This window comes from Rhagoletis zephyria, unplaced genomic scaffold (assembly GCF_001687245.7).
Source record: "Rhagoletis zephyria isolate East Lansing unplaced genomic scaffold, Rhagoletis_zephyria_1.1 Rzeph_scaffold_00156, whole genome shotgun sequence".
In the NCBI taxonomy this organism is placed as follows: domain Eukaryota; kingdom Metazoa; phylum Arthropoda; class Insecta; order Diptera; family Tephritidae; genus Rhagoletis; species Rhagoletis zephyria.
Genome location: NW_016157240.1, coordinates 86,493 through 103,308, shown reverse-complemented (window position 1 = coordinate 103,308; position 16,816 = coordinate 86,493). Strand labels below are relative to the sequence as shown.

The 16,816-nt window shown below is 38.4% G+C and overlaps 1 protein-coding gene across 4 annotated transcripts in view; it reads right to left on the bottom strand.

The window, feature by feature from the left end:
- Bruce (BIR repeat containing ubiquitin-conjugating enzyme) overlaps positions 1-16,816 on the bottom strand; it is a 136,084-nt gene that overhangs the window by 34,017 nt on the left and 85,251 nt on the right. For all 4 annotated transcript variants that reach the window (XM_017605756.1, XM_017605764.1, XM_017605770.1 and 1 more), the window contains 14 exons: positions 14,224-14,402; positions 13,650-13,883; positions 13,434-13,583; positions 13,257-13,371; positions 13,126-13,194; positions 12,444-12,874; positions 12,019-12,378; positions 11,690-11,957; positions 1,835-2,055; positions 1,662-1,779; positions 1,389-1,601; positions 1,148-1,329; positions 566-1,080; positions 45-493 (listed from right to left, as the gene is read on the bottom strand). In XM_017605756.1, coding sequence (XP_017461245.1) covers positions 45-493; positions 566-1,080; positions 1,148-1,329; positions 1,389-1,601; positions 1,662-1,779; positions 1,835-2,055; positions 11,690-11,957; positions 12,019-12,378; positions 12,444-12,874; positions 13,126-13,194; positions 13,257-13,371; positions 13,434-13,583; positions 13,650-13,883; positions 14,224-14,402 — 3,504 coding nt within the window. The remainder of the gene's footprint in view (positions 1-44; positions 494-565; positions 1,081-1,147; positions 1,330-1,388; positions 1,602-1,661; positions 1,780-1,834; positions 2,056-11,689; positions 11,958-12,018; positions 12,379-12,443; positions 12,875-13,125; positions 13,195-13,256; positions 13,372-13,433; positions 13,584-13,649; positions 13,884-14,223; positions 14,403-16,816) is intronic.

Sequence of the window (16,816 nt, the reverse complement as noted above, 5' to 3'; positions counted from 1 at the left end):
CCATAAAAATTAGATTTTTTTTAGTACAACCAAAGATTACTTACTTTGAGGGGTTGTACCCCAGAGCAAAATGCGAATTATTGATAGGCACAAATTACGATTGTATCCACCGAATTTTAGCAAAACAGTATGCAAATTTTGTAACGCAGCATTTGGTATCATTGGCATAATATTCATTAAGGAGCAACAGGCTTCTAAGAAACCTGGGTAGACCGCTGATGCACCAATCACATCTGCAGCCAATTTTTCATCGTAAATAATGGCCGGCGCTTGGAAGCAGCGAGCCAGTATACGCATCCAACCAACACTAGTCTTCGCGAATGTGTCCTCATCACTGCTTTGCTCGAAATTAAAAATACCGCTACCCGAAACACCGACGCCAACACCGCTAGTTCCACTAGAGCTGCTAATCAACGAGTTAGAATTGAATGCAAATATTGTATTACCCAAGATTGCAATTTGCGACAAACCAATGTTGGAGCTATCTTTCGGTCTACAGCATTAAAATATATTCAATTATTAGTAATGAAATAAAATGAACAAAAACATTGTTGCGATAACAAACCTGTATAAACGCAATACAACACTTGTGGCTATTTCCGGCTTAGCCAACTTCAAACGGATGCATGTCATGCCCGTAGTTGTGAGCGGTGGGCCAACTGGAATCGGACCCAAACCGTAGTCTCGTGAGATCTCCAAAGCGACGGCGAAAGGGCAAGAAGCCAATGTCGGCGCATGTGGCTGCAATTGTACTTCCTTCAACAGTATGGCCGTTGGCAGTGTAATTGTCAAATCGACATGCGATTCATTTGGATAAAACATATAACTCCAGGCAGGCGTGCGCGGTCGTCTATGCGATGCGACGGGATTCATAATTAAAATATCTGCTGAATGTGCCGTATCATGTTCGGCGGATATGGTGCAAAATGGCGCGAAATTAATGAGTCCGTCTTGGAAATGACGCTGACCATGCGCAGAACTGGATGACGAAGATGTTTTTTTGCCGTTTCCATTTACACATGCGTGTGAATGTAGTTTTAATTTTGTATTCTTCGTAAGGTGCTGCATAATGAGAGAAATCTGAAAACAAAAAAAATTAAAGAAATGTTCAAATAAATAAGTCAAATAATAATAGAAGCGTACATACCAATCCGGGTTGCATATTTATTAGAATTTTATTTAGTCGCACTAAGTTTTGGCAAATTATTTTTATGCCGCCCATCTGAGTGAAAATATGCACCGCTATAGAAGCCTCTAAAACTTTCGAAATATACCACAAAAATGGCTCGGATAACTGCAACCGAGGCAACGAATTACGCTGAATAGTGCCTTAAAGAAAAACCCTACGTTTTTTTTCATTCTTAATGGCAAATTTCTACTATACCTACTTGCTTCTAAATATTGGCAAATTGGTGCAACTATTAGCCGAGCATTCGATGCTTTATCGTATAGCGTAATGAGTAAATTAAAAACCGCGTCTGCAGTGCTTTGAGGCTCATCTAGCAAAAAGTTCGACGATGAAGCCATTATCGTGAAAGATGAGCTCGAGCAGTGCGATAGTGAACCCAATAACCGCTTCATAGTAGGAAAATGTCGCATCACTGCAATTTTTATAAGATTAAGAAAAAAGATATAAAGTAATGGGTTTCACTCAAACTTACCAGTATCAGCTATACATGGAGCCTTTGAACGATGTCCTTCAATATTTAATTGCTCAGCCTTAGTTTCATCTGTTTGACTTTCATTAGAAAGCTCCTCATCTTCTGGAATAGTAACCTCCTGAGAGGGAGTTTATTTGGATTTATGCAAAATAACATTTACAAAATATACTTACGCTTGGCTGTCGTGGTAGCTCTGTTTCCGCCAAAGACGATGAAAGTTTCAGTAAGCTGATAATCAGAGAATTATCCGAGAGTGTGGTATTTTGCTTCGAGTTCTCTGAACCAAGAACATTCGCGAACAGATTACTAAAAGTACTGGTCGCGTTATTGCAATCAGATGAGCGTTGACATTGTAGTTTATCGCCATTCGATATGTTGTTGTACACCAAAAACGCTTTAAATTGAAAATTTAATCATCATGTAAAAAATATAAAGTATAAATATAAAAGTCTCAAAGACATGTCACTTGGTGGAACCATAACCTTGGGAAAATTAGGAAAAAGGCTAGGAAACTCTTCCATGGGTCGAAGACATTAGGCGATTAGACCGCTAACAAGTAGCCTCGAACCGCTTAAAACTATGAGCTCAGAAGGCCTAAAAGGGTCTAGTGGCGTGTGCACTGCGGAAGCATTTCTTCCCTACCAGAAAAGCAGCGCCTTCAGAAGGCCCTCAAACTGGATCACCTGAACGTCCTATGTACCCTAAAAAGATCATGTGGTAGCTACACAGGCACCCCAGAAGTAAACAGCAGGTTTCTGTTAGAAACCCACCTCCCGGGATCTATTGGCCAAGGCTTATAACAAATACTGTCACCATTGTGTATCGTCAGTATGGAAAAGACATCGTGTGCCATTTCAAACTTTAGTGCATATAAATCTCCTGGTCCATATGGCATTTACCCATGCCTGCTACAACAGAGCACGGACTTAATATCTGGGCACTTGGTCAGGTTACTTGCTCACATACCATCAATATGGAGTGAAGTCAAAGTCGTATTCATACCCAAAGTGGGGAAAAACGCGACATAACTCCCAAAGGCAGATAGACCAATTTGCCTTAGCTATTTCTAGCAAAAACATTGGAAAAACTACTAGACTTTACATTAGGGATAACAATTCAAGCATCTATTATTTTGTTTATACCGAAACATACTGCGCTTCGACTCAGTTCGCAGTGACTCAAAACGGATGCATAAATCAAATTTCAATATGCTTTAAAACTGAAGTGCATTGACTCGCATTTTATCAAATCGGTTTTGTATTTCTCACATCGGTTAAAAAAAATACGTATAACCCATCAAATGTGAAAGTCAATATGTATATCAGGCAGGCAAATCTACTATCACTGCAATACATAGCCAAGTTATTTAAATGGCATTACAGTATAAACAGATAGCTTTGTGTGCATTACTGGGCAATTACGAAGCAATATCGACAGGTATGATAAGGAAGGATATTTTAAGCCCCAGTTGAAGGCATAAGCATAAGCAAGTTGAAATCCAGAACTATAAAAGCGGAACTAGGATACAGTAAGCAAGCAGTAACTGCCACCCGTGGCTGTCCTCAAAGGGGAGTCTTATCGCCTCTACTATGGACACTGGTTGTTGATGAACTCCTGTAAAAGCTAAATGCCATCGTATTTAACTCATATGGTTAACACATATGGTTATGTTGGCTTGCATGAGGACACTATTTGCTTCGGATTTCATGCTCCGCTCAGATTATCGGAAGACTCATAAGCTGCAAGGGGATTATCAATAAACCCATTGAAGTCCACCATTGTCACCAAAGGAAGGAAAGTCAACTTAAGTAGACCCACCTTGGCAGGGATAGAAATTGAGTTTTCAGAAGTCTTCCTTTGGAATTCCGCCAATGTCTGTTCTGATTGAAAAGGAGGACGTACAACTGCTTGGCGGTTTCCAAGACATTCTTGGATGATCCCGTTACTAAGTATGTGACCAGAGGCACACCTCAAGGGGGCGTTCTCTCCCCTATACTATGGGCATTGGGCGCAGATCGGCTCTGTCGTTGTGTTTTCATAAAAGCTTTTGAACTGTCTGGTTGGTTTCGAAATTTTACAGCAAAACGACTGCCAAAGCATTTGATATTTTCTGAATTGCTGTTGCTTTGCTTTCGATATCATTTATGCCGAAGTCAAAGCACAGCAAAAGCAAACTAAATGAAAATATTACAGCATTTTCAAACCCTGAATGTAGGTAACGATGTTTAACTGGGGATTGTTCTTGTTCGATGCCGGGTATGCTCTGGAACCTTTTCTGTTGACACCGCATAGAAATCCATAGCCACAGTCTATACAACACGCATTTAGGGCCAATTTCACAATGCGTAGTTAACTCAGAATCGGGAGTTAACTACAGAATTTTGTACTGAAAATCTCTAGTTAACTGTCGATTCTGAGTTAACTACGCACTGTGAAATTGACCCTTAATCAAACACATTCTTCGATAATATAGTTGAACGAACAATTGGAGTTCTCAAAAGTCGTTTTCAGTGTTTATTAATAACCTTGCAGTACAAACTATGAAAGGTTGTGAAAATAGTTAATGCATGTGTTGCCTGCATAACACATTTTTCGCCACTACAGTCCTGAATTTTACTATGAAGATTTGCACCAACAGAAATTTAATTGAAAAGTGAAGCACAAATAATTGAATACAAAATTGCGTATAGAATTACCTCTATTTAATTAAAACGAGTTTTGTTATTAAACAAAAAGCCATTTACGCAAAAAAATTTACATTTTAGACTCAAGCTGTCGCAGTTTAATTTGGTTTTTAATTTTTTTAATAGTTATACTACTGCCAATTTTAATTTGTTTACTTACATTTTTCGTTGTTCGCTTAAGCTTAAAATGTTCCTTTGATCACTTACATTTATATTTTTGTTTTTTGTTTTGTTCTTTTTCTATTGCACTAGCTTTTACTTCATTGGAATATTTCCGATAAAAAAATGTCCGAATTCCAATTCGACGTTGATCGAAATTTAGAACAAGGCGGAATCGAAAATAATTTCAGATTGTCAGAATGCAGAACACCAACACAAATCCGATCCCAATTCGAATCGGATTGCAGAACAGGGCTGATAACAGGGGAAAAATACTCTCAAGCAAAATTTGCCTTGGTATCGGGTTTTGATACGAGTATTTTTCCGATAACTGCTCAGTACTCGGTTTTAAAGTGTATAAGTGACTGAGCGGGCGACCGTAAGAAACAGATAACAATGCACAACCACAAATAAGAATCGGACAACAACAACCAAAAATACGACGAAAGTAGGTCCTTTTCGAACCCGGACGAACCTCGACCTGGCAGAACGAGCCTATCCACGGAAGAGCTTCTTCTGTCACGTCAGGAGACACTGACACCTGGCGACGGAGCCAGTACTGTGGGCCATCAAGGGGCGACCAAATATTAACGCGTCTAAAGCGCTTCAGGAAAAGCACTACCGGCGGATTCTATCTATCCCCGATAGGATACAAAGGAATCAGGCCAAAAGGAATGCTCACCCAAAGGACTCCGAAGACCAAAAATTCGGTTCCCGGAGGTGGTGGGTGAGTACCGGGCGTCCCAAGTCACCCAAAAGAACGAGCTCCTAACATGCGAGAGTTTCTTCTGATAAGTCGGCGTGTGCAGCTACAACAACAGGACCATGGGTAAAAAAGATGGGAAAACATAACTTTAGAAATTTAACAACCTTGGAGGATATAGAAACCATTTGCAACCAATTCGTAAAGGCTATGGGGTCGGCTTTTAAAGGCTCCTGCCCCTTTTCGGCCGAAAACAATACCCTCCATGGTAGGAAGAGATCTCGAAACTCAGGAAAGTCTCGTAAAGCTTTCAACTTAAGCTATTATACGGACAACTGACACCCTTATAGGGATAGCCTGATAGCCTTAATTACAAAAAGGCAATTCCTAAAGAAAAAAAGGAATCCTGGGGAGATGTCTGCTCTTACATAGAGTTTACGAAAGAATCCGCCAAGATGGGGAGGTTCCTACTCAAGGAACACAGCAGCCCTTATTCATGAAAAAGGAAATGGAGGGTGGACCAATAGTTCTGAGGAGACATTAAAACTTCTTCTAATTTCTTCAATTTTCCAGGCTGTGACTTAAATGAGGTATCAGCGGTAGTTAGCAACGTAGCGGAACCATCTCTAAATGTCGTTAACGAAATAATCACGCGGGGGCAATTACCAGCTTCTCTCCGTACAAATCTCCGGGTCAAGGCGGGATCTTTTCAGCAATGATACAGGAGGCCCAATCGTGGGTTATTCCATGGCTGGAGAGTATATTCAAAGCATGTATAATAGGCTGGGTCGATTTTGTATGGGGAAAACAAAAGGCATTTGACCGCATTGCAATAGTAATATTATAATGTCTTAGGTCTAAGCCAATTGTTATTGGTGTATGAATTTTGAAAATGAAACTTTGGCTTGTAATATCTATGGAATGCGTTAATTAATATAAACAGGACGATATAACAATTTTTTTTTTTTTAGATTGGCGCTTACACATATGTTAGTGTTTGGCCCAGCTTCTCCTCCGACTTGTTGCGTGCGCCTTGATGTTGTCACACAAAGCGGAGGGACCTACAGTTTTACGCCGACTCCGAACGGCGATTGTATTGTTATGAGAATCTTTTTTTTCATGGCTGAAATACACTCGGAGGTTTGCCATTGCCTGCCGAGGGACGACCGTTGTTAAGAAAAAACCTTTTTCTATATTTTTTGCGATGTTGCTTTGACCAGGGCTTGAACCCAGGTGCTGATGAGTGAAAGCGCGCACTGCTTACCACTACACCACAGTGGCCGATATATCAAATTAAGGGTTATTAAATTTGGCACCTCACTATAATTTTCTCTTATGAATTTTCAATTCTTCATTACTTCAGCAACCAAGTGAAAAATACAAAAAAGTGATGTGTTTTCGGATGCTTATATAATATTAAGAGGACCATGAACTTGGTCCCGCCGAATTGGTTAATTTTCAAGATCGTGGTGAATGCAGTCAAACGTGTATTGTCAATGATTGGAATCGCTGGATAAGCATATAAGTATTTACAAACATTAACATAATATAACTAGGGTGAGAAACGCCCATTTTAAGTCCATTTATGCAGTCTTGAAAATTGGTGGGGAATGGTTTCATTAGACACCGAAGAAGCACATTTTTCGCAGTTTCTAAATTTGCCGTTATATGAAAGTAGGGGGCATGCAATAAGTGTTTAGATATACATAAATATTATAGTTAATTCCATTATGTGAAAAAGTGACTGTAGGTAAATGCAATAGCCTTTAACCCATCCTGGGAAATCCTTTTGAGGACTTTCCAATTGGACGATATTGCTTTGCATTCAGCTCCGTCACTCCGTGGCACACTTTTCTGTAATCCGGTTATTTTATTTAAAAGTTATTTATACAATTGAAGTCATTTTTTTAGAAAAAAACTTGAGATCCGCCTAAGTTTTTCGATATAACTTTGGTAAATGTTACTCGATCGGTACTTAACAATTATCGAATTGAAGGCGAGACTTACTGTCAATGATTTATGATAACAATATGATGAAAATCGTTCAGATAATAAACAAATTATTTAAATATAAAAAAAAATGTTGAACAAAATTTTTGGTAATTTTCTATTTTTGCAATTTTTATATTGTATGCACAAACATAAGTAAACTAATTAATTAACTAATAAGTAAACTAATTTGTTTCTAGAAGTTGTGCCTGTTCAGTGTTTCCATACTCATTTGCATAAACAAAATTTTTCCACGATGATGGAAAGTAATGGCAGTTCTATTAGAACTACCGAAACTGTTCCTAAATTTGCAAACATTCCCTAATATTAAAAAACGATTAGAATATTTGAAACTAGTGACCTAAATGCACGCCAGCAATATTAATGCTGTTGTTAACATCTTTTGACTATAGGCCAGTGTAATTATCAAGAGAACAATTAAAATTTTATTGAAAAAAGATAACTTTGAGATCAACGATAAGCTAAAGGGCTGCGAGAAATTATATATTGCGTTAACGGATTCATTATCTAGTAGTATGCACCAAACCTTTTTGATGAACCCAGAATTTTTAAGAATTGGTCTTATTCGACTAGTGTGCTGTGGGTCACTTGGCGGTCGATACGCGGGCTCTTACAATGAAAATAAAATACTAATATTTTGCATCTTGTACACAAGATAAAGACTTCGTTGGAAAATAAACAGTATGGGTTGGCGGTCTTCCTGGACATAGAAGGGCGTTCAATAACGTTAGCCTATAAGCAATGGAGCAGTTACTCAGTAATCTGGGGATTGAGAACTTCGTGGTAAGCTGGATTTCTACCATGTTTCGTACAAGGATTGTAAGCTGTAAACGCTAAGCTAGGCAACAGCGAAGTTATCAGGCATCCAAAACGGGGGACTCCGCAAGGCGGGGCTTTACGTACTAAACAGCATTCTTCTAGGAATGCTTCAAAGAGCACTAGGGGAATTGGGTTCTTGGGAAGATAGCTGTAGGCTCAACGTTACCCGTCGAAGACCGGTATGGTGTTCTGTATTCTTGCAAGAAAGTGCTGGGTAAGAAGTCGGGACTGATCTTATGCTATGGATGTAAATTACTACATTCGGTTCGCTGGTTCGGTGGAAAGCCGTAGAGACAAGCTATATACACACAATTTTAGGCATGGCACAAAGGTCAGCCTGCATTGCGATTACTAGGGCAGTCGGATCATGTCCAACGGAAGCATTGAATGTCATGTCATTTGCCACCGATTGATATATTTATTAAGGAAAGTGCTTCACAAAGTGCACCGAGGTTGAAGGAACTTAGACTGTGTTAAGAACCTACGTACGGGCATGCGACGTATCTTGTTCCCTTTCAACGACCCAAGCATTCGCGAAAAATCTGTCCTTCGCTTCTCTTCAAGAAAAACTTTGGCACGATGTTTCCACTGAGGAAGGAACCTATTTTTACTGAACTCTTTGAAGTATCGACTTTTACGAGGACTCAAAAACGGAGGGCGGGAATTTTTTCAACTGACCTTCGAATCGAAAAGTGTATTCGACTACCGAATAAGGCCAGTGTTTTTCAAATAGAAGTCTTTGCCATCAAAGAGGCGTGCAAAATAATTTAAGCCTTAAATCCAGCCGGGACCAGTATTGCTCGGATAGCCAAGCAGCGATCAAGGTACTTGGCTCTGAAAGCATTACATCCAGCATAATTAAACAGTGCAGAGAGAACGTTATGACTTAAGCTGATAGGCATGTAGTTGCACTGATCTGGGTGCCGGGGCACAACAGAGTTTATCGCAATTCGATGGCTGACGAGCTAGCCAGAAACGGGTCTGCTCTGGGGGTCTCAGAGGCACGGGAGGTTATTGTGCCTCTGAGCCATATCAAGAGCCGCATCTAGCACTGGAAAAAGGTGGCTAATAGCAGGTGGAAAGGCCTACAACTATGTAGGGTCTTTAGGAGTCTGGGGCCCTACTGCATTTCTCATCAAACTCAACAGGAGGAATTTATCTCGACTAACTGCCGTTTACATAGGGCACTGGGACGTGGGAATCCAAGACTAAGACTGGAAAACAACACCTCTTGTCGTAGCTGTAATTCACAAGATGCAGAAGAAACGGTGGAACATCTGCTCTGTAATTGCCCAGCACTATGTAGGACTAGAATAAGGCTTCTAGGCAAACCCTGCTACTGCGGTTTAACAGACATAAGTGATATTAACCCACCGCAACTACTTAAGCTTTTGAACTGAAAATGCTGGATTTGAGAGAAATAACCAACTTCTGCTGGTTTCTTTTTGTGTTTTCTTTTCAGGTTAAATTGCGTGCAGTGGTTTTTAAACTGAACGTATAAGTGCTAATTGGAGTTGTTAAACTCACTTAAACCAACCAACCAACTCCCGTACATCACGTACCACCTGACCCCAGCGAAGCATCAACATGCTACCGAAAAGTGCACGGCACCACCACTTAACGCCATATTAGGCGTGCGGATTAATCCCAAAAAGTACTCTAGAAATGATAAAAGTATTTGGGTCAAAGTAACCGGTTGAAACCAATTGTAGTAGTCGATAGCTTACGCAGAAATACATTTACCGTTAATTTTAACCAAGTTTTTACTGATTTCATCATGTCGAAAATGCCAGAAAACCTGATTTTTCACAGCGCAAATTTTTGCAAAATTTTAACTTAAACTCGCTATATCTCACACATTTTAATATCGTTAGATTTCAAATTTTTACACAATAAACTAGATACTATTCTTAAGAAATTGAGGTTGACAACAGTTCTTAATACTTTTTAAGAAAAAGTGGCGTATTTTTAAACTTTTTTATGAAAATTATGGGGGTGGTTTGTGTTATAAAATTAAAACTTTTGTTTTAGTTTTAATGCAGCATTATATAAGAATATGTAAGGAAGTTTTTGGGAAAGTTTCTTCCACCACTATATGCAGTTACATAGATATATATACATATGTAAGTATGTCTGTTAAGTTTACAATAAAGAGCTTTTATAAGTTCTATAACCCTGATAAATTCACGAACTTCAACATTTTATTTAATATTACATTCAAAATTACTTGTATAATTGCTATCTGAATATATTTGTCGTTTAGGGGAGAGCGCCCGCTCTAAGGCGTCACCATAATATTGTTATAACTTTGGAACTACTTGCTGTTTAAACCTGAAACTTTCCCAAAAACTTCCTTACATACTTTATAACACAACTTTTGCATCTGAAAAAACAACCTCCATAATTTTTATAAAAAAGTTTAAAAATCCGCCATTTTGTTTCTCATAAGTATTAAGAACTGTGCTTAAACTCAGTTTCTTTAGAATAGTATCTAGTTTACTGTGTAAAAAATTTAAATCAACCGATAATAAAATGTGAGATATAGCGAGTATAAGTTAAAATTTCGGAAAAAATTTGCCGCTGTGAAAAATCAGGTTTTTTGGCATTTTCCACATGAAGGCATCAGTAAAAACTTGGTTAAAATTAACTGTAAATTTATTTCTGTGTAATCTATCGATTAGAATTGGTTTCAACCAAATCGAGCCAAATACCCCTCGGGATTTTTTGGGCATAATCCGCATAGGCATGCATCGGATGTTAATAAATGTATTTACCGAATTAAGTCTAACGCAGTTGGTAAGGACGGAATACCTGTTCGCTTTAATTAGGTGGCCTTGACTCAGATAATTAATCACTGTGTTACTAAATCCTGTTTTTCTGGCTCGTGGGAAGTTGCTTCCGTTTGTCCCATTGCAAAATGCAAACATGATTGTTCCCCTCGTGACTTCCGGCCTATACATAAGTGTTCCTGTATTTGAATCGTTAATGGCTGAGCAATTTTCCTCACACCATCTTCATTTCAGGCAGGATTTTATAGAAAGACATGTATGTTCAACAGCTATGGTAAAAATTATTGATCAACTCAGTATTACTTTTGACATAGGTGAATTATAACTATTATACTTGCTTGACTTTACTAAGGACTTTACTTGACCATTCACTGCATTGCTCAAAACCCAAATATTACTTCGGATTTTGAAAATTCGCATTAACTCTATCTAACGGGCCGGTATCAGCGAGTGAAAATTGGGTCCAAACCTCACACGCTAAGCCTTTGATGCGGACGCTCCACGGAATTCACAGAGAGACTGTCACCACCTTTACTAACTCCCGTCCTGTGAATGCCGTCTTAGGGGTGCAATCACCACCTGAGAGGGGTTTTAAGGTCTGGATAAATAGGAATTTAACCTATTACAATATCCAGACCGCAATTTAGCTATAGTTATGGCTAAATTGCGGTCTGGATATTGTAATAGGTTAAATTCCTATTTATCCAGACCTTAAAACCGACGTTCCCTACGGATGTCTGACATGTGAAGGTTCCCCTCAACTAACACCCCTTTCCCTATGCTCCGACTCCATCGAAATAGCTTGACGACAACGTTTGAAGGACTATCCAACAACAACAACAACAAAAGTATGTCAAAACTTACAAACACTTTCGATTATATTCAACGCAACATTCAAGTCAGGCTTGTCAGTAGGCATCAGAAGTAAATCTCGCACCAATTGACTTTGGGCATCAATTGGCCCTTGCTGATTAGCGATCGCACCTCCCGGCTGCACCAGCTGCAATATTACATGCAATAAAGTGTCCTTTAATTTCCGTCTGTTTGAAGCTACCGCCAAGCCACTGCTCTCACTTTTTTTGTGCAACCACATCAGTAGTTCATGTAAATGTTTGCAAATTGTCGGGCCAGCCTATAAACAAATAAACTCATTAATTTCAAATTACGTTATATAACTAGGATAATAGGCCTACACAGCGATTCGTGATGATCGATGAACTCATGCCATAACCGGAAAAGAAACGAAGAAGCATTTTTTCAAAATTTTCATCGTTCACGATCACTTCGTTGATTCGTGTCGAATCGATGTCATCATCGCCCAAAGCCTGAGAATTGCATGCCAAAAATAGGCACTGAAATCCGAGGCACCAAGTACGAAGTTTAATATCGTTATGCCAAGCCAGTGCGAGTAAAAGCCCTTGCACGGCATGTGCTCCAAACGGTATCTTGGGTATATCTGTCTGTGTGATACCAGCATTATAAGGTTTGTCAGACAGTTCGCCATTCAAAGTCAGCCACATTTGTAATACTTGCTCCAAATGTACCCAAGTGTCCTGAATGGCAATTTAATTGAACTTTAATTGCAAACCCTTAAGTAAACATATGTAAATATACTCACTTGTAAGTGTAGGTGTGCGAAAATACAGTCAAAGACATTTTTAAACATTTTATAAGTGTTTAGACCACAACTGTACTCTGGACTAGACCAAATATCGGTTATATAATCCGGCCAAACTGTCGTTTCTGGCGGAGTGGTAATAAATTCGTTGGCCAATATTTGTGGTAGCGATGAATACATATCCAAAGATGAAACCATCGTTAAACGGCGTAGCTGAATTTCCACATTAATATCGAGGCCAACGTCCAACCGGGCGTCCATAGCACTGGATATTGATTTACAAAAAAAATTGAACGTGTTTTTATTAATAGCGTTGCTATCCTTCTTGGTCACATTTTTTGAACACGCAATAATGTCAATGTCGTTTAATATATCATCGAATTCGGTATCCTCGCATTCAATAAGGGAAGGCAGATAGGAATATTTCACACCTGATCAAAAAAAAAATATACAATAGTTGCTGTTATTTCCGATCGGTTTGGATAAGTTTTATAAATTTTTATGATAGGCTAGTCCAATCTGTAACGGACAAAATAAACACAACGCGCCTTTGAAGATGTTAATAAGTTTAGCGAAACATTGGGCTGTAATAGTGGAATAAATTTGGCCAGCCTATTATACAAATTTATAAAACATATATATAATGACGTTGCCAATTTTTTTAGTAATAATAAAATCCTACCATCAGGATATTGCATATCGTTTGCAGCCGCTTGCAGCTGTGAATTCATGGCCTGTGATATATAATGTGCTGGAAAATATGTTAAAAAAATTGATTATAAAAATTTACACGTTCAAATAGAAAAGGTTTACAGTAATCCGAAAATAAATCCTTTGTTTCTTGTATACCCTCCATCGGTCGTACGCCTTCCGTAGTAGTAGGCACAGTGTCATTATCTTTAAAGTGCTTATCGGCGTCAAGTAGGTCCTATTGTTAAAAGTAAATTGTTAATACGATCTATGAGTAAGATTTTTCTTTTAATTACACACCTGTAGTAAACAGGTAATCGCATGAACGGCCCATGGTTGTTGTTGGTCATTCCAAACCGCGAGGCGAATAAGTTGCTCTAGCTGCGCTGTTGTAATGATTTTCGAGAGCTGAACAGCAGGACGACACGCGGACACAAGACGTGCTATGACCTATTGCAACAGAAAAACAGATACGAGTACAGAATGATGGACGTATTTTTTTGATTTCATACGTACTTTACACGTTAAGAGGGATTGATCCATGTTGCACGTAAAATCCATTTCCAACAGCAATGCGATTAGACCGCGAATCACAATTAAAATGTTATTTAAACGTATTGTTTTTAGGCCTTTGTCAAAATTGTTTTCAGGCTCTTGATTGCTTTCCTTGGTTGCCTTTGGCGTTATATTTGTCTTACTGGTTTTGCTGGGTTTCGGCTTGCCAGTCATTTCCATAAAGATGCCAGGATGCTGTGGAGTAAAGCCGCGAAATATTTTATGTACGTTCTATATATGGCATACATTAAACAAATCGTCGTTTAAAGTGCAAAACCGCGTCATTCTACAAAACCGCGTAACTGACATTTGCTGCCAAAAATTGGATTTGCTCACACAAGCTCTTAGCTCAATCCATTCGTCCGGAAATATACTAGCCAGAAATCCGATTGCTTTATAAAAAAGAACCATTTTGAAATATGAGTGATTTTACTCTCTAGAAAATAATTTATGCAACCTCACATACCCGGTTTTGCATTTTGTTGATACGCAGTTTTGTACTTTAAACGAAGAAATATAGATATGTATATATTACCTCATTTTGTATCATAAAGATCTTTTTGCCCCAGTCGGTATACGGCTGAACACTATATTTATTCTGTTGCACGATACGTTTCTTAAAGCAGCGCAATTGTTTTCCAGATGTATTTGATGTTTGTGTGCGAGTTTTTGTGAAATCTGTTTCACAACTCATGAAATCCCATCGGCTCGAAGCTAAAGCGATTATCGAATAGATAAAAACTTTTTTTCGAATAACCCCCCTATTATGAATTTCCATACGATATACGACACACGCTAGCAAGCGTATCGTATGAAATCAGTTTTCGTATTATGGTTTTCATACGCTCGACAGATGTATTGTTGTGAATGGCTGTGGTTTTTATTCACTTTGAACCAACACAAATCAGCTGCGCTATCAGATTTCATATGATAAACATCGATTCTTAATATGGAACAATAGAATGCAAGCGCTTATCGCGCATCGTATGAATTCATAATAGGACGCAATACAATTTTCAAATTAACAATTAATTTTTAAATTAACTTCTTAAATGGGATAAACGACTACCCAATTAACAGGGGTTAACTAATTTGTTACGAGTGGGTAACTAGTTAAATGGGAAGACTTGTTCGTATAAGAACTAACTAACTACTTAAACCATTTATAAAATGCACAGACAGGTACATAGTTCAATGGTTAATTAGCCAGTTTTTGAACAGAATTCTGAGATAGGGCGTTCTTTGTTTGCTTGTACAGAATGTACGTTCTAATTTAAAAGACTGAAGAGTAAGTACAATTCTACCAATTTTTACATCACTATTTCGCACTACATGTTCGCTTCTTCATCTCTCTCTTCTTGACTCTCTCTCATTATCAGTATACTACGACGTCAAACCCGGTTGTTCTCAGCTCGATTGACAAGCAACTTTATCATTATTGTTAAAATGTAATAAATGTTAACATTAGCTGCAAAACAGGTTTTCGTTTTCTACTATAGACTCTAAAATCCTTTGTTACATTTAATTTGAAAAATGTTTATTCTGATTTCAAAATAGTTTCATTCAACCTGAAGAAGGTTGCACTTAATTTGAAATAGCTCTCATTCAATTTGACAAAGGCTTCATTTCATTTGAAATAGGCGCCCGTGTTTCTTTTGTTGGTTCTCGAGGTGTTGACAGCTACTTTGAGAGAGTAATTTTTATTCCTCACTATCCCGAGAGAAAAAATGATAATAATTCATATTTTAACTAATAAATACATATGTACATCGCTTATTTACTTCAATAGTGTTAAATATGATCCAAAAATACAAAAGTTGGGTTAAGTATGCGGAAATTACCGTGGCCTTTGTCTCTAATCCTTGTCTAATCCATTTCCATCCCTTACTAAAGTAAGCAGTAAGAAGTGCTAAAAAAAGGTTTGTGCCACACGCTTTCCGGGCTGTGTCGGTAATTAGTGCGTAAAAATAAGTCACTCTCTCACAAGTGTCAAAAATGAGCCAACACGTGGAAAAATTGCCCAGTGCGTGAGGAACGCAAAAAACCACATTTCGTGCCCGGAATCAACAAATCAGCTCTAAACAATGATTTTATGTGTATTTATCTTATATGTCTAATAAAGTTAGCAAATACCTACATTTCTGAAACTTGAGTGCTTTTCCCTTTTTGGATATTACAAAATTTGCTTTCGGACGTAAACAAATAGCTGTTATTTCAAATTGACTTCTTGCACATTTCTGCCCGGGAAAAATCCGGGCAGTTTCGGGCACGAAGAAGAAGACAAAAGTGGAAGGTATACGCTCTCTATTACCCATATTTTTAGCGTGAGGAACGCTTTCTGGGCTGTTTTGGGCACCCGCTGGAGCGTGTGGAACAAATCTAAAGATTAGACATTGATTCGGCAAGGATTAGGGACATGAGCCAGTTAACAATATTTTATTTTTTATTTCTTGAATTTTGAATTGTGTCGTAAAGCAAAGGACCATCGATATGTAAACTCAAAATTTTTAATCCGTTTAACTCGAGTTTTGCCCTCTTTTGAGTTATTACATTATTGAAGTAAATGTGCGATATGTATATTTAGCTAGCCCAAAATGTAAAAAAAAAAACCTAATGTGAAAACGCCGAATTATTTCAAAATTTTTGGCAAAACGCAATCGAAGTTTGATCAATTCATACAGTTGGTATCCCAAAAGACAGATGAAAAGACACATATCNAGTAAATGTGCGATATGTATATTTAGCTAGCCCAAAATGTAAAAAAAAAAACCTAATGTGAAAACGCCGAATTATTTCAAAATTTTTGGCAAAACGCAATCGAAGTTTGATCAATTCATACAGTTGGTATCCCAAAAGACAGATGAAAAGACACATATCTTCGCCATTTTTGTGAAGTTTAGTTGTTGTTGTTGTAGCGGCTACAACAACCCCGCCCAGATCGGTTGATATCTCAGTCATTGTCGTGGAGTTCCACTAACGGCAGCCCCAAGAAGCGTGCAGCGTGTGGGGTTTTCCGGGCATGCGAAGAGATGTTTCGAGTCGTGAGGGGTCTCTCCGCATGCCGGACATTCATTCGGCACATCCGCATTTAGCCTACTCAAGTAGGAGTTTAACCTGCTGCAGTTCTG